The 26,610-nt window shown below is 39.9% G+C and overlaps 1 protein-coding gene across 3 annotated transcripts in view; it reads left to right on the top strand.

Moving 5' to 3' along the window:
* The window catches only part of prkcaa (protein kinase C, alpha, a), a 144,001-nt gene that overhangs the window by 103,989 nt on the left and 13,402 nt on the right, over nt 1-26,610 (top strand). For all 3 annotated transcript variants that reach the window (XM_082536417.1, XM_082536416.1, XM_082536418.1), the window contains 6 exons: nt 1,558-1,649; nt 1,908-1,970; nt 2,137-2,275; nt 15,861-15,941; nt 19,062-19,169; nt 25,891-26,031. In XM_082536417.1, the coding sequence (XP_082392543.1) occupies nt 1,558-1,649; nt 1,908-1,970; nt 2,137-2,275; nt 15,861-15,941; nt 19,062-19,169; nt 25,891-26,031 (624 nt within the window). The remainder of the gene's footprint in view (nt 1-1,557; nt 1,650-1,907; nt 1,971-2,136; nt 2,276-15,860; nt 15,942-19,061; nt 19,170-25,890; nt 26,032-26,610) is intronic.

The raw sequence follows: 26,610 nt of genomic DNA, 5'->3' as shown, positions 1-26,610 counted from the left end.
GATACCCTTAATATCTCTTTTTTGTACTCAGTAAATGTAATGATCTAAAGAAATTGTAAAATGTTTTCAGTAAGTAGTGTTGTGAACTTGCATAAACTCTGCAAATCTATTATAGTCCATATGCAAAAGAAGTCGATGGCTTCCTTAATCTGAATGTCTCTTTGTTAAATCTGTAAATTGCAAATGAACGTCTACCAGCATCCAGACTCTGAGAGAGGCCGGGCTAAACTATAGCAGCTGATTAGAGCTGAACTGGCAGGCAAGGCAGAGGAAATAGGAAGAGACACAGCTTGGCATCACTCATAGCATATTCATGAATACACATACTCGCACACCCATTCGCGTACAGAGAATAACAAAAACACACTTACTCCTACACTTTTGTGACCTCTTTGTCTAGTTTCACATTTGCTGTGCAGACCTTTTCCTGCGATGCCCGTACTCGAACATTTTCTTTATGTGAATGTTTTAAATTTGGGAAATAGTCCAAATGTTTTAAATATGTCCATTTTCTTGAAACTGATCAGTGTTTGAGTTGTTTTTTAAACCGAAAATCTTTACACTTAGATAATGTTTCATTTGATTTGACTGTTTCCCTAAAATACATTCAGGTTAATAAAAATAAAAATAGTGACACCAATCGTGAAATGGCCCGATTGAGTTTTCTGTGATCCTCAAGATATTTCTGTTAAAGAAAATCATACCTGCATCACAAAAAAGGACTACTTCTTATTCTAATTGTTATTGCTATTACGTTATTTATTTTACACATTAAATAACCAGAGATAAAATAAATGATAAAAACAGATTTACTTCATTTTTTGCCCAGTTTCATAAATCTGCACAGCAGCTGTCTTTTTAAAACATAATTAGCTTAAATGCATGAGTTCCACACAGTGTTCTGCTAAGACAGCACGCTCTCAACATCGGATCCACTGAAGTCAAACCCTTTACTGAGTGAAAACAAGGAGGCTTTTTATATCAGAGGCGCAGAGAGGTCGAGAAGCTATAATGTGCATTTTGCTGAAGGCGCTGTCATTGCAGTACAGTGAGGGTCACAGCACACACAGTCCAGGGTAAAGCCCGCTTTGCCAAGAGTGGTGACATTTGGTGTCAGACCTGGTGGAAGGTTCAGCTGCGCTGTCTCCATGGGTCTGTTGTTATTGTTTTGTTCGTAAGAGACCATCAAACACATGTGGACTGGGGTCAGGCCAAACTTGTCACGGGCAGTAAGGGACCAGCAGTAGAACACAAAGAGAATATTTCCTGACAGATGTCTGTGTTGAGTGTTTTCATTTTCCATGAAGCGCTTTGCTGTGGGCTATTTGGGTCACCTTGTCATGGAAAGAGTAGCAGGAAAGATGGAACAACTTAGACAGCGGGGGTAGGCAAGACGTCAAGACTGTATTTCTCTGATTTGAGGTTTTACCACGAATAGAAATGTAAACATATTTTGAAATTCGACAGTTTTTTACGTAGAACCTATTATTATTTTTTCTTGATTTCTCACACACTCATAACTCTTCTTTCACCTTTTTCCTCTCTGCATGACCACAGGACCGCCTGTACTTTGTCATGGAGTATGTGAATGGTGGAGACCTTATGTACCATATCCAGCAAGTGGGCAAGTTCAAGGAACCTCAGGCAGTGTAAGACATATCAGTTTATCTGTGTGTTTCTATGATTCGGCTGTAAAATGAATCTGTGGTTACAGTCAAAATTATATTTGAGAATTTACATTAAGCCTTTAGGTTTTATCCCCTTTTGTATTATGATCACATTAGTGTCTAATAACAGTAAAGCATAAGCTGCAACAATAATACAGACATGCTGTATTGGAACTGTTTGTTCTGAGGTTGAAGGCTCGGTTTTAAGCAGTTGTAAATATGTGAATGTTGTCATTGCAGGTTCTATGCAGCAGAGATCGCTGTTGGTCTCTTCTTCCTGCACTGTAAAGGAATCATTTACAGGTGAGTATTAAAAGGTTTACACGGTATACATACCTAGGTTGCTTTTAAGCTAGGAACATCCTTTGTGATGTAGTAAATGTCTTTTATAACTCTATCATAAAAGACAACCACTAATGGAAGAGTCAGCATCTGAAGGTATGTTTTGAATTCCCGCCTGCTTCCTCAGGGATCTGAAGTTGGACAACGTGATGCTGGACTCTGAGGGACACATTAAGATTGCTGACTTTGGCATGTGTAAAGAGAACATGACAGAAGGAGTCAGCACGAGGACCTTCTGTGGCACTCCAGACTACATAGCTCCAGAAGTGAGTACAGCCACAGATGTAAAGCGTGTACTTGTGTGCGCGTGTGCTTTTTCTGTTGCATGAATTCATTTCTGTCACTGTCTGGTCTGAGCCTGTGTCACCCTTGTGCTCCAGATTAAGGTCACTGCCTCAGGACAAGATAGGCCCGCACACAAACGCACACAAACGCATATACACGAGCTCTCTCTGATGACGTAAGTGTCCCAGTCAGACCGACACCCAGCGTGTCCGCTGGCGAGTCCAAACTGAACCCGAAACATACAGGCAGGGGGTTTTCTTGTGAGCAAGCATTTCTTGGATTTCTTTTAATTGAAAGCCACATTTATTTAACGTGACAGTTTGACCTTACCATTTGTCATCACAGTTGTGGTCGTCATACCAGGATACCTCAATATTTTAATTCTCTTTGATTTGTAAGGCGCATTGGTTACATTTATATTTACAAATTTCACATTTAATGTCTTCTTCTAAGATTGGGTGATATGTTAAATCACCTACAGATAACTTCTGATTACTGATAAAACACATATATGTGTGTGTGTGTGTGTCAGAGGTGGGACCAAGTCATTGTTTTGCAAGTCTCAAGTAAGTCTCAAGTCTTTATCCTCAAGTCTCAAGTCAAGTCTCAAGTAATGTCAGGCAAGTCAGAGTCGAGTCTCAAGTCACTGGTGTAAAAGTCCGAGTCAAGTCACAAGTCTGAAACTTTGAATTTCAAGTCCTTTCGAGTCTTTAAAAAAAAAAACAACGAAAAAATAATGTTGCAGTTATGCTAAATGTAAATATTAGACCATGTAATTTTAAATCTGTGTTTTTCTCAACACATGACAAAAGTGAACGTAGAAAATATACACAAATTGTGAAATTGCACCTCTTTAAAATGCAGCTCAATTAAACTTAGCTCCAAGAATAATTTTCACCGACAGTTCTGAGATAAGCTGCATGTCATTCTTGGATGCGGTTGTAGGACCAGCTTTAAAATCGCATGACAAAAATATCATACACATTAAAAAAAACTGTATCACCAACGTAGCCTGGACAACATTTGCTAGTTAGATGAAGTCAGCTATCTCATCTTAGCATATTTATATGCATATTTATAATCATACGGTTCTTGGAGTGAGTGCACACACTCATGAAGTTTAGTAACTTCAGGTCACTGCAACAAGCCCAGGTACAGTTTACCGACGGATGGGTGCAGGACCTTGAAATGCACCGTGTAGAACGAAAGACCATCGTACGTATCATAAGTTTACCAGTCTCACAAATTGTCGTCATAAATACACATTCATTAACTGTTTATTAATAGGACCTTTGAGCTCAACGGTAATTAATTAGCAGTGGAAATAATTTCTGGTACCCATCACAGAAATGTAGCAGTGACAATAATATTGTATGCTGTAATCGTACTGGGCAATTAGTGATACAAAAAACCTGTTTTATCCTGTGAATAAAAGTATATGTTTTTGTTAATGTACCATAATAACAGAAGCGAAACGCAATATTGTGTCAGGACAATTCACTATTTATGCACAATAAATAAAGGAGCATAGCGCGACAATTTCTGTTCAGCGCCAGACTTGCTTGTAACCTATATCACTAATTATGTTATGAAAATGACGTATTAACTACTAAAAAACACTGACCTTCATGTAAATGCTTGGAGCAGACTAACCTGTGAGCTGGAGGGTTCTGGGACGTTATATTTTGTCTTTGAATGGCTGCAATCCAGTCGCCTCTTTGTTACTTCGGAAACATGGCTTGAACAATTTCTCTTCAACGACGTAATCCGATAACAACCGATCTCTTTACCCGTCGGCTTCCCGTGGCTGTCATGCGACCGGCTATTGCAGTTAATAATACAACAGCTTCTTGCCATTTTTGTGTTTCTTTTTATCGCTGTGTGACTGATTTCAATTGAAAGCCTGCGTGCGCTACTACCGCTTGCCACGAGTTCCCAGAATCATTTGCGGTTCTACCCGTGAATGACGTCACATTTTCAATCTCTATATAATATGCATGTTAAATTTTATATTTGGGGTAAAATATCAAGTCTTTTCAAGTAAACCGGTTCAAGTCCAATTCAAGTCCCAAGTCATTGGTGTAAAAGTCCAAGTCAAGTCACAAGTCTTAGAACATTTTTTCAAGTCAAGTCTAAAGTCATAAAATTAATGACTCGAGTCTGACTCGAGTCCAAGTCATGTGACTCGAGTCCACACCTCTGGTGTGTGTGTGTGTGTGTGTGTGTGTGTGTGTGTGTGTGTGTGTGTGTGTGTGTGTGTGTGTGTGTGCACTGCTCCTTTGTGTACTCCTTAGTCTAGATATAAACCTGCTTATATTTGTCTCAAACTGAATAAAACTGGAAGCTGAAATAAACAAATTGTTTGGGATAAAATATGCTATGAAATGAACAGTAAGCAAAGCCTGTAAGGTGTGAGTGTTTCCATGAAAAACTAGAAGCCCGTTTCTTGAATACCTTGTTACCTTAAAAAATAGTCAGACACAGGAATGAAAACTTCCACACTGGTACCTCAAGAACACAGAATTGGGAAGAAATGGCATTGTCTAAATACACAAAAAGGAAAAAGACACTATGTGGCAGCAGGTTCTGTGGTTAACAAGTCAAACTCTCAATAAAACATACCAGTAGACTCTATGAGCCCATATATGCATCCAGTTACCCAGCAGCGCACTCACACACACTGCTAATGTTGTTAGATTTTAAGTGTTTCCTTTTCTGTTGTTTCTGACAGCTCTTTGACTTTGCAGCTCATCAGCTGTTTAGCAGTTAGACTGGATCCTACCTTAGGATTGGTTGTTGGGCCTACTTGCTGCTTCTTTTCAGGTCTTAATTATTGGCTCCAACCAAACTTAAAAAGGAAATGACTTCTCCTTCTTGGAAAACTATACAGGCTGGTTTCTGTACAAGATGGCTCAGACACACTACTGGGAAAGTTTTTGGTTTTCATTTACTTTGGTTTGATAGCATTGAAGTTCAAGCTACATTCAGTCTTTACCCACTGAAAGCCTGCTAGTAATCTTTGAAGTTCTTTTATGAACTTAGCAGTTTCTGTTATATTTCAGGCCCACTTATAGAACAAAATGACTGGGTGTGCATCAGAAGTTAGTGAGGGTGGTCTCTGCCTGTGCAGTTATCCTTGAAAGCATTCTAAGAATGGTCAAACCACATGTTTACTTATTTTAGATCATCTTTAAGGGTACTGGGGAGGTCGACAAATGTTTATGGGGGAAAGAGTTAAGCCAGGTGTGGTGAATAGGCTAACACCTATTTTCCTTTTGCTCACTTTGGGATGACTCAAATTTTGATTCATAAATGAAATTAGAAGAAATTGTTAATGTGCTTCTCCCTCTTTTATGGGTAGGGTTAGAACGAGACATGCATAACAGGTTGAGGCTCATCCATTGCTAAATCTGAAATATCCTTTAATGATTAAGGCTGTAAAATAGATGATTTTTTTGAGTGAAATGTGCTGGAGAGGTTAGTTCTGTGTGAAACTGCCATGCAGTTGTGTATACAAAAAGATCCAGCTCTGGGGATGGTTGTAGCTGATTAGCTACATCTTTTGTTTTTTGGTTGGAAAGTATTTGTGCCCCCCAGATAGGTAGGAGCAGCATTTATGTCTTCCCTACATCTTTCCCTTGTAGCATGAAGGAACGTCCTGCTCATAACCAGCTGATTTTACTGTTATTTGTGTGTTTGATCCAATTTAGGATTATTAAGTTCTACTATTATCACTTAAAAGATGTGTTACTCATTTAAATACTATTTTATTCTTAAAACAGGTGAAACAAACAGAAAAAATGCAGCATATATCCAGTGTACATAATATATGCTGCAAAATTGAAAAAGTCTTATTATTAACAAAGATATAAAAAAAAAGACAGCAAACGGGTGCATTAGTCATTCATTAATTAATGCTGAATTTAATCATTCTTAAATATGTATTTACATTTTTTTGTTAATAATTGCTGTTATTGTATTTTTTAACACATTGCATTCAAAGCAAATGCAAGTAAGCCCTTTTTAGCATAAAAAGAATAATTCCTCTGATTCATTTAATGCAACCAGTGCAAATTGTAGAAGTTCATACGCACTAAGTTTTTCCAATTCTCTGACCATTATCAGTTAGCTGGCTTCTATTTAATGATGGGCTGGATTATCGATTCTCTCTAAAAAGCCTCTCTGATAGACTGAGAGGTTAATTCCACCCACGATGCCAGGCTGAACACGCTGTGATCGCTCGAGTCAGACTGACACTAATGCACCAGCCAGGGATGACGCAGTATGGGGCCGGAGTAGCTACTGTTTCCATAGCACCGCATGCAGTACACATATTTTCAAACACTTTTTATTTTTTTGATTACACTCACATGACTATCACACAGTCATGTTGATGACAGTCACACATGATGTGTTCACAGGTTAAATAGGGCATCAACACATAGTTATGCATCTGTATGCATATATTGTTTTTATTAAGCTTAAGAAACCCAACCATTTGAGTCTTAATAGTCTTAACAGTTAAACATTTGCACTGTGTATCCACCCACTCCAAAGCACTGTAGCTAGCTGGAGAGTGACCTTAAAGAGACTTAGATTCACAGTGGTGACATTTACAAGGTAAAGTGAGACGAGGTGTTCCTTAAAGTGTTTCTGATAGAAGAATCCACTACAAATAAATACACTGGCCTTTTCTGTGTTCCTGCATTCCTACAGAATCTGCTTTTGCCGGACCTGAAGTAACACCCACGGGGCATTCTGTTCATTTGTTGTCCCCCAAAAGCTGTTCAAAGATTTGTCTAATGAGTTTTGTAGTGATTTGTGATGTCAGGCTTTTCAGCGGGTGTGGTGCGACTGATCTGTTTGGAACGAAGTCAAATTCAGTGAAGTCTTTTATTCTGAAAAAGGAAAAAAACAATGTACACACAATAGAGAAGAGAAAGAGAGGGTGTTAAATGTGGACATGACACTGGTTGAGAAAACACCTGTTGGTCATTTCAGATGAAGGACACCGAGACAATTAGAGCGTTCATCAAGTTTTATCACATTTTATTACCATTTTACAGAAAATAATTGAGCTGACAGGGATGGCATTAATGGAAGCAGCTCTAACTGAAGAAGGAATGGACTGCAATGCAGCCTGGTGCATCTGGATTTAGGTGTGGAAACTCCTTGTTGTATTCGATGTTATCCCAGCTTGGCCACTGGTTGCCATTATACCGATATGTTAAATAGTGACGTAGGTGAGTAATGGAACAAAAAGTCAGGGCTCCGTTTCAGCGTCAGTGTTTTCTGAGAGGATGTGACTGAAGAATTTCTTTTGGTGCAGCCTTGACAAAGAAATAGCTGAAGGGGAAGGAAAAACAGAAAAAGCATAATATGGGATTTATAAAGTTCATTATATGTTTATTAATGATATGGAAGCCTCTCTTGTGTGACACATTTTAAATTCTTGACAGAGGATTCCCAAAGGGGAGTCCCTCATAGTGGTTATGTCAGCTATCCATACAGCATTACATATTGTGATTGTATAACTTTGTTGCTGTGTTAGTGCAGTTTTGTATATGCTTGAGACAACTGTGAGATCAGAAGTGTTTTCACACTTTCTCACACACAGGAGCTCAAATACAACCCACCAGTCTGGAAGTTTATTTCTTTGTGGAAGTGGGTCCCTGGTTAACAGTACACAGGTGACAGGATGCCTTACTTTTACTGCTATCCTGCAGCTTGCCCAGACACACACACACACACACACACACACACACACACACACACACACGCTCATATGTTCAGGAACACATTTATTGCTGGCTCTGTTTACTCTGACCTATATAGGCAGTCATCGGTCGCTCCCATCTGGCAGGAATGCTCACACTGATGTGACTTTACACCTCAGTGACTTTGACACGGAGAAGAAGAGATAGCAAGGAAGAGAGGCGAAGGATCAGACAGACAAAACAAACTGTAACTTGACATAAAAGGAAAGAATCAAAAAAACATTGACTTCACAATGGGTCCATTTCAGGAGAGTATTTGAGGCTACGGAGTTGCCTGACACAGGCTGTTTTCCTGTGTGCTGTAGTCGTCTCCCAGTGCGGTGTGGCATCAGGAGGAAAAGGGTGTCTACTTTTCTGCTGACGCGTCTCTGGAGTGCAAAGCAGTTGGTGTCAGAATGTTTTATTATACATTGAATCATTAAAGAAGACCCAGTTTTCAGTCTCTGAGGTGATATTCTGTTGTAATGTGTCAGTATGTGACATTTCAACAAAGGCAGGGAGAATTTAATGTAAGATACATTATTCATTTACTATAAACCATACATATGAACAACACTTAGATTTTCCATATTTTCATGAGGTAAATACATTTATTTACAAAAAAAATCTTTGTCAGATCGTAACAGGCGCATATAGTTAAGTTCTGTGTATAAAAATAGCTGTAATTCAGTTAATGCAGTTCTTTGTTAAACCCCTTGAATCAAAGTTGGAAAAACTGCACATCACTTACAACTTGTTTGATTTAAAATCCAGTCTAGGGGGTTCACAGAGGAAAAGTTTGTTGTTTAGATATTTTTGTGGCTATTCTTCAAAAAGTTGGAGGATTGAAATAGCAACCCTGACTCATGATAGAGGTGTCATCCGGCCACATGCTTTGGCATCTCTAATTCCAATTTAAACCCTCGGCCAATTACCGAACACCCCAAACTAGTGTTTTTCAGAAAAAGAGCTATTAGTAGTTTCACACAATCATTTCATCCATGGTTGGAAAAGTGAGTGAGACGTGAGAAAAAAGTCAGGGGGGGAAGAAGAAGGTGAAAAAGAGAAACCGAGAAAGATGCAGCAGATGAGACAAACGCAGCGAGCATGAATATGTGAGGATGCTGCAGACAAGGTGGCAGCCTGAAAACGTCCAGACAGCAGTTTAGGTCTGTCGATTTATTTATTTAACTGCAATAAAAATGTTATAAGAATTCTATATTAGCTTTTAGGTTTAGCATTAGGAGTAAAACAGTTTCTCGTGCAGCTGTTTTCTACATTATGCTCCATATACACTACATTACATTGCAATTTTTCAATAGGGTTGCTCTTAATTACATCATAATCTCACAATTTATTCATATCCTCCTGGCAACAGAGTTAAAGCAGGTGAAAGAAGCCAGACACTTTATTAGGTATACGTTGTTTTTGCTGTTTTGACTCCTTTTTTCCTTCAGAAACGCCTTTGTGAGACATTACTCTGACATTTTGGTTCATGGAGACGTGACAGCATCACACAGTTGCTTATTGGCTGCACATCCATGATGTGAATTTCTCATATCACCACATCTCAGAGGTGCTCTGTTGGAATGAGGGTTGGTGACTGTACAGTGTCAAACCAGTTTGAGATGATTTGAACTTTGTGACATTGTGCATCACTCTGCTGTAAGCAGCCATCAGCAAATGATTACACTGTGGTCTTAAAGAGATGGACATGGTCAACAACGATACTCAGGTAGGCTGTGGCGTTGAAACAATGCTAAATTATCGGGATCAGGATTTGTTATAGGGATACCAAAGAATTCACATATTCAAGGTTTTCATATAACTGCATTTTCTCACATGCCTCTACAGTCATAGAGCATTTCAATACTGAATTTAGCTCACAATTCATTGTGATCACGTGAAAGGTGCTGTTTATATTGCACCGTAGGATGCTCATGTAAACCCCAGGGCTGCTCATTAATATCCTCAGTGAATGAAACCATCCACAGCACAGGCACATACAGTACCAAGAAATGCTTTCAAAAACAGACCACTAAAGCAAGGTCTGATGTGCGCTGATCTGCTCCACAGCACACACATCCCTCAGAGGGATACAGCAGCAGCGGCACAGCAAATATTCATGTAGCACGCTGTAAGAGTGTTGGTCGTGAGGGTGGTACTGTGCATTGTACTGCACGTCTGTGCATGAAGAGCAAGGGTTATAGGGGCATAGGTTGGTACTTGTGTGCATTTGCACACAAGTACCAACTTGTGTGCAAACTTGTGTGTCTGTGGTGAGCAGAGTAGCCTTGAATAGCTAGCAGTCTGATCCAGAACTGTCATGTAGCATTAGGACTAATGGGAGAGCGATGTCTGCAGCAATGCCCGTGCACAAGCGCACATACACATGCAAAATATACTCAGAAACACAGGCTCTTCAGGTCACGAGCAGAGGTGCATAAATGAATACACACATGCTGACAAATTATAAAATCTAAACACTTAACGTGTTTAAGCGTCTAAAAGAAAGAACAAAATATTTTTTCTCCTGCCCTCTTTCACTCATGATCAGTGAATCAGCTCTCCCAGCTGCAGGGCTTGGTACAACAAGCAAAATATAAAGCAGGAAGAGAGCACAGACTCTCCATCACTGGCTGCCTGGCAGAATGAGTGAAAACTTAATGCAGGTATCAGGTTTTTTTTTCCAAACACTAAGGTAGACGAGCATACAGATTTGGTGGAAATCTGAAGATCTAAACTTACCGCGGTGGTTTGGAGTCACGGTGGTTACCAAGGTCACGGTGCCTGAAACTGTGTTTGTCCGCCGGTGTTGTTGCAGACGGGCGATGGGTGGCAAGGGCAGAAAGTCACAGCAGCACCACATTAGTGCAGCTCTCTGCAGATGGCCTGAAACTGATCTGTACAGTCTGTTACTGAGTTTTTATTTTCCTTGTTTTCTCTTTCTGCTTGTCTTAATCTCGCCGAATCTCAACTTTCTCCCTGACTCCTCTGCCATCTTGCGCCTTTTACCATCTCTTTCTCCAACTTCAACATCGTAATGATTGCTAATAAAATAAATCATGTTTTATAGTATTTTAATCACATGAGACACAGCAACAATTTTCCCCTTTTTAGATTATGGGTATCTACGTATTTGATTTCATAACTAATGAGCACAAAACATCCTGTATCTAATTGTACGTATGCCATCTGGAGCTCTTTTTTTAATCGATCCCTCCCCTTTTTCTTGCTCCCTCTTTCTGTCTCTCTTCCTCTCTGTTTTCATTCCAATGATACAAGCCGACATGAGGCTGCAGATCTCCTTGCTACATTGACCTGATGTGTCTTCATTCTTTCCACGCTTAAACCGCTTATTGCACACAACAAGGGAGTCTGGGAGGTCAAATCTCAGTGACACAGTGGAACAAATGTGCCTCGTCACAATAGGTCCTTCGGTGATTTGTTGGCTGGCATTAACCTAATTTACTATTTTAGCTAAAACTGCTCCCTTTTAGTAAATGGGTAGAATTTTATAATTAAGATTTGATGAGAAAACAAAAATGAGTTTTGGGGGTTTTTTTTGGTAAATGTTCATAGAGCTTCTGTTTACAAGGATAAGGAATGATTCCTTTTTCATGCATATTGAATGACTTCAGCAGTGGAAGTGCAAACCTTAAATGAAACAGAGTGAATTTGTTGGCAGTTGTTGGGTTAGAACGAAGGTCGGGATGTTTCCTGCAGGGAGAAGGATTTGAACAGACAGGCTCAGGGATTTTACCAAGAGGTTTCCTCTTACTGTGGAGTCTTTGACCCTTGAGCTCATTAAAACACTGAAGCATGATCAGGGAAATGGTCTTTTCCCTACTGCACCTTCCTGCCCTCTCACCATAGCACAAAAGAAAGCCAAGGATTAAAGCTTATCACTTTTCACCTTCTCATAGCACCGTGCTTCATGCCTCCTTAAACATGCACATATTCATCATTTAAACATTATTCAGTTTGACATTGATTTTTGGGAGCGAGCAAACATTTCGAAACTATTTGATTGGAGGCATCCGTTCATTTAAAAACACAGTGCAGTATTTTTGTTTTTTTGCCATATTTGAGTGGTTATCAGCAAGTGTAGACGACATAGAACAAGATGGTGAAATGGTAATATGGTGAAATTAGTCAACCCACCTACTTTGGGAATTAGCACCTTAGCAGTGACAAAGAAAGAGTGAGAAATGGCTCAGAAAGGTCAACAGTATGCATATTTTCTCAGATTCATCGAACACTTGAAATGGAAGAGGAGAGAAAACAAGAGGCCAAGTAGTATGTAGGCGGCATTGAGCCCTTATATAAAAACAACTGTGTTACATTAGCTAGTCATAACTATCACCATGGTTGGTGATGACCTTCTTAGGTATAGCGAGAATCTGTTAAACAGCTGAAAGTGCAACGTTGACAAAAGAAAAACAAGATGTTAATGAAAGTAAAGAAAGTAGAGCTGCAACAGTAAATATATAACAACATAAACTTCATCCTTCCTGGCTACCTTAAGTCGTTGTCTCTCCTCCTCTCACCTTTTGTAGAAACTGAGTCAGGACAGCACCGCTGACCGTGTTGTACTTCAGTCTGGATAGAGTTGTTTCTCAACCCATATTCACCACTGGTCCATCATTTCATGTTATTTCTGACCTAATCAATGGCATTGATCTCTGATGTATGCTGTGAGGGAGTCCTGCTGACTTTCCAGAACACTGCAATGCCATTAAATATACATTACTGCATAAAAATCCTATGTTCACTAAAGTGTTCCTGAGAGAATTTTAATCAAATAAGTTATGGATAGATTTAAAAAACGAAAGGATACATAATTGCGAATCCCACATATTCACTTACTCGATCAATGACAGTTCATTTAATCTGCTTCACACTTTGGACACAAGAAAGGACAAGTGACTCCATACAGCTCCTGGAAATAATAGGAAAGGACCTTATTTGCACGTTGTCCAGCCCACTGATTAAGAGTTACTACAGTACCACACAGTACCCCAGTAGGTGAGCTCCATTTTCTCCTTAATCATATGTTGTTAAGTGTTTATATTTACCCATATTCATCTTCTTCTAATCAAATAGTTTTGGTGCCTAATCAAAATTAAGCAGTTTGTGATTAAAAAAAAGTTAGATACCTGAACTCGCCTGTCATTCCAGGTGTCAATCCAAACATCGTTGTTGGGAAAAAAGGCTTTCCTGCCAGCAGAAAACAAAAGACAAAAGACAGAATTAAGTGTAATTAAAGGCACTTTATTTACTACTGACACCTCAATCATCTGCTCCACATACGCAGTACGTCTTGAAGTTCCTCTAGTTACTCATAGGTGTGCAGCTCATATCTGTTTATTCAAAACAGCAATCATCTCCCTGAGCTGAGTAAAGCTATTTGCTTCAGCTGGCAGCTTATCTTGAGTATATGTGATAGCAGTCAACCTCTGTCCCAGGATGTTAGCTTCAGACAGCAGCAGCTACACAACATGAGTAAAATAACCCTCATCTTCACGGTCTGCAGAGTTGTGAAAACTGGGGGATTTGCAAAACGTGTTTATAGAATTACACAACCGTGTGAAAGCTTTTGCAAGGTTTCCATGTTGTTTGCGCTACGCTCAAGATCCATTTTGGATATATCCAGAGTCAAGTATTGACGTACTAATATAAGAGGTGTTCATGTGTAAGGACTATGAAAAAATAATGACATGGCTGCTTTGTAAACACAGTACTTTATCTTTTAACAAACACTGGAAATACTCGAAAAACTGAATGTGACAGCACAGCTCACGATATTATCTTTGTGCTGTATTAATGGGGTTTTTCCTTTTTATAAAATCCAGAGCTGTAGCAACATTCACATTCATTCATATGCATGCAAGTCTATACACATGCTTGACTTTTGTGTGAGGGGAAACATGTGGAAACACTATTTGTCCAGTTGATTGTATTCAACCCTCAGGACAGCAAAATCCCATTGCAGTTCAGAGCTGGAGGGGTGTTTGTCCACCTGCGTGTGCTTGTGTAGGTATGTGGACTCCTGTGGGAAAGGCAAGGGTCATTAAAGTGATGCAGTGAAGGTTGCGATGCAAGGTTGATCTGCCTCCACCCACCTAGACAAAATGCGTCCACTATATTTGTGTGTTGCTGTACATACAGTACATACATTCTCTATTTTTTTGTGTTAGTTTTCCTTTTCTCAGGTACAATATGGTGTCCAGTCTTTTTTTATGTGTTGTGGCATTAAGCTGGAGGAGTGTCCCAGGGCGGCATGTGTGAAGCAGAGGTCAGAAGTTATTCAGGAAAGCACGCAAAGCAGTACGCCAGCACTCATGTTGCACACCGAAGCTTATTTATTTACAAAGATCACCAAATCGTCCTGTTTTTCATGTTTCTCGTTTATCTGTATGTACATGAATGTGTAATCTCAATATGCCTGCGTGTTAATGTTTCATCAAACCATTGCAACAATTTGATGTGTCACTGAGTGTAAAGCTTAACTACAGTGTGTGTGTCTTCTGGGTGGCGTTACTGTGGCCAGAACAGGCGAAAGCATTAACCTTTAACCATGACAGTGTAACCCAGAGGATCTCTCTGTCATTCAAGGAAATGTCACAGTCAAAAGAAGCCTCCTAAGAGCTCCCCTTGGAGACGTATACACTCTTAGTGTTTTATGCCACAGCCTGAGCTGTAGTCTATCTTCACAAAACAAATATTTAAGTAAAATATAAATGTTGAGTGTTTTTAATATGCAAAAGTGTTTGGAAAAGTATAAAACCGTTTTCAGCTTCATGCGCTGCTACATCGTTGTATTAAAACTGCTCTTGTAGCTCTGAGCGTGTCTTATAAATTGGCGTACGAATACTGCTGTGTAATTCGTTATCAGCTTCTGTCCCACGCGCCCTGTACTCCCTTCTTGTCACAAGATATGAGCTTCCTATCGTCTTTGTTCAGCCGTAGCAAAAAATAATTTGATTGTTGCAGGTGATTTAAAATGTAGGCGACTCAGGGTTCATGCAGCTTTTATGGCTGTGATCATATTCTTGCTTTAAACTTTACCTTGTCTCTGTCTAATTATGGTACAAAGAGGAAAACAAGTAGACATCCAGTCTTTGAGCTTTTGATTTATTAGTAATTATTTTAAAAGCTGCTGTCAAACTTTATATGTATGTAGGTAGAATTTTAACAGGAATTCAGTTTGTCCTTTTTCTTTACTGCCCAGCATCTCATCAAGGATATTCTGAAAGTGCCCTTTGTGAAAAATATGTAAAAATGTAGATGAGAATTTGAGTCGTTTTGTATAGCAATAAAATATATTTAGAGAATATTTAATAGGCTGCTGCAATGCTGTGATCTAGGTTATCATGCTTAATGATATTTTTCTTACTCTCAAACTTAATTTTTTTTTTACAAAAATAAATATTTTACCAAGATGGACGAACTTAAATACCTCATCTTCTTAAAGTATAGCTGAAAATATTAGGCTGTAGAGCCTTTTATTACAGATTGTGATCAAAAATGTGGATTCAAAGTTAAGAGTATTTATAAAATTCTTCCAGCAGAAAGAATCAAATGTTATAAAAATGTGAAATTCTATCTGATAAATTTTAAACCGTGACTGAGTGACAAGGTTGAGGTTTAGTATAGAGTAAACTTCAGGGTTACAAATCTTATCCGTGCAGTTGAAAAACAGCAGGTCAGTGTTTGTCTTTGGTCTATTTTTTTAATTTTTTTAAACAGAGACTTCTTGTTTAAATTAAACTGAGCTAAACTTTTTGCTATTGTTTTTCCTCCACAGATCATAGCATATCAGCCATACGGTCGCTCTGTAGACTGGTGGGCATATGGAGTTCTGCTCTATGAAATGCTTGCAGGACAGGTAAGTGGTACAAACCCACATACACCTCCACAATGGAACTTTGCTGTCTACAGAAAATGCTAAGACCTTCACACAGAAACAAGGTTTCTCACAGATTGCTCACACCTACATTTTTCCCACATATCTTAGAAGCAGCACGGCTCTGCTGGTGCCTAAATGAATTCAGATGGTGATGCTTAGTAAAGATCTCAACGCCAGATCATCATAAACACGTGGTATATTAATATAGACACCTTTTAATGTATTAGGTTTAGTTTTAGAGTCATACAGTGGGGCAAAAAAGTATTTAGTCAGCCACCGATTGTGCAAGTTCCCCCACCTAAAATGATGACAGAGGTCAGTAATTTGCACCAGAGGTACACTTCAACTGTGAGAGACAGAATGTGAAGAAAAAAAATCCATGAATCCACATGGTAGGATTTGTAAAGAATTTATTCGTAAATCAGGGTGGAAAATAAGTATTTGGTCAATAACAAAAATACAACTCAATACTTTGTAACATAACCTTTGTTGGCAATAACAGAGGTCAAACATTTACTATAGGTCTTTACCAGGTTTGCACACACAGTAGCTGGTATTTTGGCCCATTCCTCCATGCAGATCTTCTCGAGAGCAGTGATGTTTTGGGGCTGTCGCCGAGCAACACGAACTTTCAACTCCCACCACAGATTTTCTATGGGGTTGAGGTCTGGAGACTGGCTAGGCCACTCCAGGACTTTCAAATGCTTCTTACGGAGCCACTCCTTTGTTGCCCGGGCGGTGTGTTTTGGATCATTGTCATGTTGGAAGACCCAGCCTCGTTTCATCTTCAAAGTTCTCACTGACGGAAGGAGGTTTTGGCTCAAAATCTCACGATACATGGCCCCATTCATTCTGTCCTTAACACGGATCAGTCGTCCTGTCCCCTTGGCAGAAAAACAGCCCCATAGCATGATGTTTCCACCCCCATGCTTCACAGTAGGTATGGTGTTCTTGGGATGCAACTCAGTATTCTTCTTCCTCCAAACACGACGAGTTGAGTTTATACCAAAAAGTTCTACTTTGGTTTCATCTGACCACATGACATTCTCCCAATCCTCTGCTGTATCATCCATGTGCTCTCTGGCAAACTTCAGACGGGCCTGGACATGCACTGGCTTCAGCAGCGGAACACGTCTGGCACTGCGGGATTCGATTCCCTGCCGTTGTAGTGTGTTACTGATGGTGACCTTTGTTACTTTGGTCCCAGCTCTCTGCAGGTCATTCACCAGGTCCCCCCGTGTGGTTCTGGGATCTTTGCTCACCGTTCTCATGATCATTTTGACCCCACGGGATGAGATCTTGCGTGGAGCCCCAGATCGAGGGAGATTATCAGTGGTCTTGTATGTCTTCCATTTTCTGATGATTGCTCCCACAGTTGATTTCTTCACACCAAGCTGCTTGCCTATTGTAGATTCACTCTTCCCAGTCTGGTGCAGGTCTACAATACTTTTCCTGGTGTCCTTCGAAAGCTCTTTGGTCTTGGCCATGGCGGAGTTTGGAGTCTGACTGTTTGAGGCTGTGGACAGGTGTCTTTTATACAGATGATGAGTTCAAACAGGTGCCATTCATACAGGTAACGAGTGGGGGACAGAAAAGCTTCTTACAGAAGACGTTACAGGTCTGTGAGAGCCAGAGATTTTCCTTGTTTGAGGTGACCAAATACTTATTTTCCACCCTAATTTACGAATAAATTCTTTACAAATCCTACCATGTGAATTCATGGATTTTTTTTTTTCACATTCTGTCTCTCACAGTTGAAGTGTACCTCTGGTGCAAATTACTGACCTCTGTCATCATTTTAAGTGGGGGAACTTGCACAATCGGTGGCTGACTAAATACTTTTTTGCCCCACTGTATATAAATCTCTTTACGCAGTCACAATATTATGGCTTACCGTCCTTTTGTGAACAATAACTCAAATCCTAATAACATAAAACATCACATTTTTAGAGTGAAAAAGTATTTTGACACAATTCTACTCTTAAACAACACTGGTTGGTTCAAGTCTTCTTATAGTGAGCTTGTTTGTTTTACAGTACTACTGTTCTTGTTTATTTATGGATGCAGCATGGTGTGCTGCGAGGAGACATGAGTCAATATTCTTCAGGTGAACACATCAATAACATGTTGGCTGGTACAGAAGTGCTTCTTTTAGAATAAGTGCAAGTCAAGAGAAAGTGGACATGAAGCTTTCTGAGGAGGTTTTCATGTACTGCATCTGGAGTTACTAGTTAAGACTTTCTCTTTCCTTCAAATTATAATTTGTGTGCAAGCTAGGCCAGTAAAATATTCTAACTTGACCCAACTTTTTTGACCCCTGGTGTGTTTGGGAAGCTTAATTATCTACTGTTATGCTAATATAGCATCAGTCTGAAAATGATAATGGTCCACACATTGGTTAAATTGTTTTAACTTAATACACTGTTTATTAATATATATAACAATTCATAGTGTCATAGTCATCAACGAATCAGTACAAAAATGACTTTAAATCACTTTAAGACATTATTGAGTCAAAGTGAAGCATCTTTAAAAAGGCCCAGAGTAAATGCAAAAGCATAATTGTATTGTTTACGTTAATCTAATTAGCTCAGAGAGCAAGTGGCTGTTAAACAATTAACAAAGACTTTATTCAGACGTTCCCTTCCTCTGTCCCTGCCTTGTGTGAAATTGGGTAAAGGGGGCATGACGCAGACAGGCTACCTCTAGGCGAAGAGGCCAGCGGAGTGGAAATGACGAATAATTCATTTTATGGACTGTCAAAACACCCACATTATGGTTACTGATGATAACAACTCAGTGAGCAGGGGAAGAGAGCTGGGTCATCCACTCCATTTTTCCCTGCAAGGTCTTCCTATGAAACTTATTCTCCACTAATAATATTTTTTCATATCTTTATTGTTCTTGTTGTCTTTATTTGTACGTAGCTCTGTTCAGTTGAACTGTTTTTTTCTGCTCTCTTTTTATTCATAAGAGAAAACTGTTGAGTTTACTTGTCTATAAAAGAAAGTACAAACCGCAAATGTTTAGAGAGCAGCAACCATTTATTTATATGTTGTGTGTCCTAACACACTTAGTGTTGTCTTTTTTGACTCACAGCCTCCATTTGATGGTGAAGATGAGGATGAGTTGTTCCAGTCCATTATGGAGCACAATGTGTCCTACCCCAAGTCGATGTCCAAAGAAGCTGTCTCTATCTGCAAAGGGGTGGGTGAACTTGACAATGAAACATGATTTGCCATTCATCAGTTTTTGTGGTTTTAGCAGAAAGTCAGAAATATGTCAGTTGAGTTAAGTTTTATTTATATAGTGCCAATGTACAAGGCACTTTATATTGCAAGGAAAAGACCCTACAATAGTAGAAAGAAACCCACAGCATATGGATGACCCCCTGGGCGACAACACGTGCTAAGAGTGGGGAAAAAACTCTCTTGTAAAGGAACAAAATGACCAGTTTGGGTAAGAGGGAAAGGACAGCTGAGGATATATGAGTCCGTTTGGTACTAAAGAAAAAAACCACAACTGTCGTTGTTTTTTAATTTTTGCTTTTAAACACATTCATAAAAACTCATTCAACTAAACATTCAATGTGAGAGACGTTTATTCTCCTGTTTGGAACTGTTTCTTCTGAGAAGCTTTCACACTTTCCCTGACGAAGCTCTGCAGCCTTCACTCTCTTCACTGAGGCTAACATAAATGAACCTCCTGGAAGAGGGCTAAAAGCTCTTACTGCTACTTCAGGTTTTGAAGAGCATTATTCGTCACTGACCATGAGAAGTAAAGCTTAATTTTGCAGGAAGAATGAAACGTGGTCTCTTTTAAATACTGTCCGGGAACTCATCTAAAAGTCCCTTTCTTCTTCCCACTCAGTCCCCACGTCTATGGCCTATATATTATTAAAATACTGAAGAGGAATTCTAGTGGATCATTCAATATACTCATCACAAGTCAGACTGTATCACCAGGCTCATGTGCACTTGTTCCACTGGGTATGACTGTATGGAAAAAGTGTACTGTCAGACTGAATTCCCTCTTGAGCTGGTTTGTCTGTGGTGTAAATTATTCAGGGGTCCTTTTGGTCTCATCAATTTTGAAAAACAGTGAATGTTTCTAATTTACAGCCAAGGTTATCATGCATCAGGAAGCATGCTTACACACTAACACTAAAGGGTGCAGTGCCAAGAAAATGTAATAATCCCTCCCTGATTTCTTAACTTTTGCATATTTGTCACGCTCACATATTTCAGATCATCAGACACATTTTAATATTAGAATGATATTTGTGTGTGGGGAGGATTCTGTGGAGCTGGATTTGTGGAAAGGTTGGAGTCCTGTTATGTCTGACATGAAACTAACACAGTGTTTTATAAAAAGAACGTCATACCAAGAGTCAAACATGGTGGTGGTAGTGTGATGGTTTGGGATGCTTTGCTGCTTTGGGACGATTTACTGTAACTGATGGAACCATGAATTCTGCTCTCTAGCAGAAAATCCTGAAGGAGAATGTCTGTCCATCAGTTCATGGACTTAAATCAGATTGCGATGCTTTGGCATCTCCTTAAACAGGGTGTTCATGCTTGAAAAACCTCCAGTGTGGTTGAATTACAACAATTCTGCATAGAAGAGTTTGCAAAAATGTCTCCACAGTGAGATGAAAGACTCATTTCTAGTTATTGCAAACCTTTATTTGCTGTTTCAGCTCCCAAGGGTTCCAAAACCAGTTATTAGGTTTAGCAGGGAATTACTTTTTATACCGGGACATGTAGGTTTGGATAGATTTTCTTTTTCTCTCCCCTAAATTAAATCATCATTTAAAAACTGTCTTTTGTACTTACTCAGGTTACCTCTGTCTAATAAATAAAATATGAATGATGATCTGGTACATATAAGGGTGACAAATATGCAACAAACTAAGAAATCAGTAAGGGGGCACAGAATAAAGACTCTAGAGAGACTTTTCCTCTTTTTCTGTCAGCCTGCCATAAATACTGAGCTGTCTAATTTCAGACCAATTTTTCTACAAGTACATTTGTTAGGATGTTTTTCTTTTGTATTAGGAGTGTTTCACATTTCTCTGCATCTCTGGTACACATATTTCAAAATAATGTTACTAGGAAATGTAACTTGAGACAATGTACAGTGTTAGTATTTTAATGGAGATGTCTAACATGTGGAGCAGAGTTTAGTATTTGTTGTGTTGGCTCATTACTGGCCTTGTTGGTCACTGACCTCACAGAATGCACTAACCAGGACTGTTAGCAAGTCTGTTTCAGCAGTTATTGGCAAATAGCTTCTGGATTCCACAGAGGGGAAGTAAGTGGTACATAGGGTCAGTGCAAGTCAAGCAAGAAAAAATAGTGGGTTATTAATATTGTGTGCCTAATTTTATTTTAGCACAAGAATGTTTGACAGCAATGACATCATAAAAAGAGTTTCTAGGACACTGAATTAAATGAAAACAGTGAAAATCTGAGTGAGCTATAGTTTATTCAATCAGGGAATAAACAAGAAGGCAAAACATGCACATTAATTGGACCTTAGATGTAAAGAAATACATGTTTTTTTTGAGGATGACCTGAATTTTATGTACATTGCATATGACAGTTAATAGATATCTATGAAATCAAAATTGGTCAGTAAAATTATATTTAAAAACTCATTTTATTTGTTATACTTGGAAGGTGTTGAGAAACAGAACCGCACACATTTATGTTTTTGTGAGCCTACAGTGAATTTAATAGTGAAAGTGGCAGTAGTTTTATTTCTGTCCAGAGGCTATGCAAAGTCAATGAGCTGTGCATTAATACGCTTTGTCTCCCTGTCTCTCCCTCGACTCCACTTGTGTCTCTTTGTCCTCCTCTGTCCTTTCTCCTTTATTTTTCTTAGCTTTGTGTATGTGTGGGTTTGCACACAAAAGTATAATACAAATTCTATGGGGACTTAACTCTGTTTGCAGTCGTATTTTGGGCTCCTGTCTTCCTTTCTGCCTTTGAAAAAGACTTGGTTTAAGTTTACTCTGAATTAGATAAGTAGTACTAATGGTTAAGTGTAAGGTAGGTTTACTGGAATTTAGTGGCAGCCAGTGTATTGTCCTCTGAAGTGGAAGAAGCAGAAATATGTGCCTGTACTAGTCTTAGCCCGACTCCCTGTCCCTGTTGGGCAGGGCGTCTGCGATTTTTCTCACTGGATATATATATATATATATATATATATATATATATATATATATATATATATATATATATATATATATATATATATATATATATATATTGCTTGACAGCAGCCCAATCCAATGATGTAAGTCAGAAAAAGCTAGGTAAAAAAAAAAAAGATAGATTTAGGTTAAAAAGGTAGCAGGAATGCTATTTTAAATGTAGAAGGTATTCATCTGGATGTACAGTAGTCTCAGTAGATCAAATGTTCACGAGGCCTGCAGGATACTTCCTGGTTTTTAAAGGATCATGATTATGATAGAGTTTCCTGCCCCATCATGCCCTTTCTTTTTGAATCGCTCCAAATTCTCCTTTTCTCACTTTTCTTCTCGATTCTCAACTGCCTCGCCCCTGCTGCCCAATCCGTCAGATCTTAACTATTTTATGTTCTCAGCAGGAACAGCAGGGTGGTGTCAAGGTTATGTAAACTTTTGGAAAACGTGCAGCTAAACTGTTTGCTGCCAGTTCATGATGTGGTGAAGTTTTTGAAGTTTGAGTGTTAACAGTTGGCAGACAGGATGATCAAAGGCTTCCTCTGAAATGTCAACACTAGACTTGCAGTTTTCTGATGGTAATTTTCACATCACACTTATGCAAAGTTATTCGAGTGCTCAAGATCCAGAACAAGTTTGAGTGTTTGATACTGTGGTGAGCCAGCAGCCGATTTCAAGTACATTTCAGCAGGATTGCAGCAGGATGCTTTCTTGGTGTCACCGACAGTCCTGTAAAAGGCTGCAAAGGACTTTTTCTTCCTTGTCAACAGCTGTCTGGTGCACTCTGCCAGCTGAATGCATGCCATTAGTTCAGATGTGACCGAGCCCACAGCCTTAAGGGACTTGCAGAAAGGAAACCGACTGACTCCTCAGGACTTGCCTGACCCTCTGCAGGTACTTGGTGGTTGCAGCCTTTCTAGCGGCCTCTTCATGGTTCCCATTCGCCTGCGGGATCCCAAGGTACTTGTAACTGTCCTCTATGTCTGCAATGTTGCCTTCTGGTAGTTCAATCCCCTCAGTTCTGACTACCTTCCCTCTCTTTGTTACCATCCGACTACACTTCTCCAGTCCGAACGACATTCCAATGTCATTGCTGTATATCCTGGTAGTGTGGATCAGTGAATCGATGTCTCGTTCACTCTTGGCATACAGCTTGATGTCATCCATGTACAGGAGGTGGCTGACAACTGCTCCGTTCCGTAGTCGGTATTGTTAATGATCTCACTGAGGGGGTTCAGGCCTATGCAGAACAGCAGTGGAGACAGAGCATCTCCTTGGTAGATCCCGCACTTGATGGTGACTTGTGCTATGGGCTTGGAGTTGGCCTCTAGTGTTGTACGCCACATCCCCATTGAGTTCCTGATGAAGGCTCTTAGGGTCCCATTGATCTTGTACAATTCTAAGCATTCCAGTATCCAGCTGTGGGGCATTGAGTCATAGGCCTTCTTGTAATCAATCCAGGCAGTGCACAGGTTGGTCAGTCTGGTCTTGCAGTCTCGGCTGACTGTTCTGTCTACCAGTAGCTGGTGTTTTGCGCTGCTGGTATTCTTGCCAGTCCCTTTCTGTGCCCCACTCATGTATTGACCCATGTGCCTGTTCATCTTAGCCGATATGATGCCTGACAGGAGCTTCCATGTAGTACTGAGGCAGGTTATTGGTCGGTAGTTGGAGGGGACCGGTCCCTTCTTGGGGTCCTTGGGGACCGTTCGACCTTCGGTTAGCCATTCCGAGTGTCTCTCGTTAACTAGCAGCTGGTTCATTTGTGCTGCCAGACGCTCGTGGAGTGCAGTCAGCTTCTTCAGCCAGTAGGCGTGAACCATGTCGGGCCCTGGTGCTGTCCAACTCTTCATACTGGAGACCCTTTCTTGGATATCTGCCACTGTGATGGTTACTGGACCCTGTTCAGGGAGGTCGCTATGGTCTGCCCTCAAATCCACTAGCCACTGAGCATTGCCGTTATGGGTTGCGTCCTTCTCCTATATGCTCTTCCAGTATTGCTCCGTCTCCAGCCTTGGTGGTGCTGTTCTCTTATTGTTCCCTTGCCACTGAGAGTACAGTAGAGTTCTGTGGAGAACAGCTGGTTTATTCTCCTGCCTTCTATCTCTCTGGTGTACCTCCTCAAGCTGTTGGCCAAGGCTGTGAGTCTTTGCTTGGCAGTTTGCTGTATTTCTTATGCACCTTCTTTGTCGCACCTTTCTGTATCTCCGTTAGTTGGCTAACCTCCCTCCGTGCTACTTTGATCTTGCCCTCTAGCCTCCTTCTCCATGGAGGGTACTGCCCCTTGTGGCTGTTCAACTTGTAGCCAAGCATCTCACTGATCACTGCTGCCGTATTGTAGATCAGCTTGTTAGTGTCGGTAATCGTGGTTGTAGGTATCGTCCGTAGTGCTGCATTAACATCATCTAGCAGACCTTCTGAGGGTACTTCACATAATCTTGGTAACCGGCTACGGGGAATCCAGGTTTCAAGCCTGGCCATGATCCTATTTTTCAGGTCAGTTCCTCTCGCACTCAACGATCCTTCTCCTATCGCACTTGGGGCTATGTACCCAATCTCGGGTGGGGGTGATGATATCTCCCCTCCTGACTCCTCCTTGCCGTAGCATTTGTGTTGTACCTCATCAATCTCTAGCTGTGAGAGCAGTCCCTTCTTTCGAATGTTGGAACACTGAGCTACTAGTTGTTTCGCCGTCATTGTGGATGTTGGGTATCGAAGAATCCATAGGTCCATATATATATATATATATACCATTTACAGAAGCACACCCTGCACAAAAATACCAAAGCAATGAGATCAATGTAAGCATTTAACTCAGATTTTTCATTCATTGTCGTTAATTTATCCAGGTGAAAAGTCTTGAGATCTAAATCTCATTTCCAAGAGAGACCTGGACAGCAGGGCAGCAAAAGTTATAACAAATACATAGTGTTTTTTCTTTGGAGTGTTAATACCGAACTCCACCAGGTTCTGCATCCATCTCCAAATGAGCACTTTGCTCTCTGTTGCACTTCAGTCAGGGCAAATCACCAAACTGTAACGAGAGAGCAGGTGCAAAATGTGTTTGTAAAACATACTCTAGTAATATTCCAGATACACATACACACATAACAATTTATATTCCATTATGAGTCTTGCTTCTGTGCATTTCAAATATTTGGCCTGCATATTTCCCACTGGTACGGTGGCTCTAATTTTGTAGTCAGCAAGAAGGTAAAGGCAACTGAAAACATTTAAGTTTCTTGTCATTTCCAGCACATTATTTGAACATTTATTTTTAACTAATGCCAGTGGCCTTCTGCTTAATTTAAAACAAGGACAGGTTGTTTGGTGGTTTTGCTTCCTTTGGGTCCCTGCATCTTGTTTTACTTTTTAACAAAGTCGTCGCTCGATGTGCGATTAGAAGTGGCAGCGGTTCTCTGAAGGCAGAGCATGCAGCGGGAGAGAGGAAAAAACCCCAATGATATCACTCTTTTTAAGACCCATCTGTTTAGCTGTCATTTGGTCACCTAGTAAAGAGGTGGAGTCACATTATGAAACATGAAACACAGCAGTGAAAGAACTGAGCTGGAAGTTTAGTTCAGAGAGATAAAACGAGTGTTTACCAGTGTTTCAGGATCTTCAGTGCTCCACAATATTAAAATAAATCTTTATTATCATTATTATTATTATTATCCTTAATCTAACTGTATTTTTTTTGTGCGTGTGTGTGGCCATGAGCAGTTGATGACTAAACACCCATCCAAACGTCTGGGCTGTGGCGCTGAGGGAGAGAGGGACATCAGAGAACACGCCTTCTTCAGACGCATCGATTGGGAACGTCTCGAGAACAGAGAGATACAGCCCCCCTTTAAGCCTAAAGTGGTAAGTCTTAAAGCACACATAGGCTACATGTATGGAATTACTGTAACCAAGGTTAAGATAATTGGTAGCTTTCCGAGATAACTTTAACTTTCATTAAAATAAGGCCGGCAGCGTTTATCTGTCAATCATTTTAAGTATGCTGGTCATCAGTATTTCATCCTACTCACTGCACACAGCACTGCAGTTTGCATCATGCACCACAATGGAAAAATTAGAACCCCTTTTCTTTTATCATATAACTGTTATTTATGCATTTATTATTATTTTTTTTGTATTATCTGTCAGTAATTTAAATCCTTCTAACAACGGGCCCTCTTTGTGTCATACTGTTTTCTCTCACACACGTTTCAATGCTTGATGCAGTTTAGAGGTTGGAAGGGAGACTATACTTGAATACCTATAGAAACATTTATATCCTGTTAACATTATTATTAATTCATAATAAAAAGTGGCTTCAGGTGATCTCCTCTCGGTCTTAAGCACATGTAAACACATGCAAACAAGACAAGTAGATAAATACAACCTTGTGAACTGCATATATCTATAAAGAACAGATGTGCTTATCTCAACATGACAAAT

Source organism: Aulonocara stuartgranti, assembly GCF_965226115.1.
Source record: "Aulonocara stuartgranti genome assembly, chromosome: 6".
Classification (NCBI taxonomy): Eukaryota; Metazoa; Chordata; class Actinopteri; order Cichliformes; family Cichlidae; genus Aulonocara; species Aulonocara stuartgranti.
Note: the sequence above shows the minus strand (reverse complement) of the source record. Positions and strands in the feature narration are given on the sequence as shown.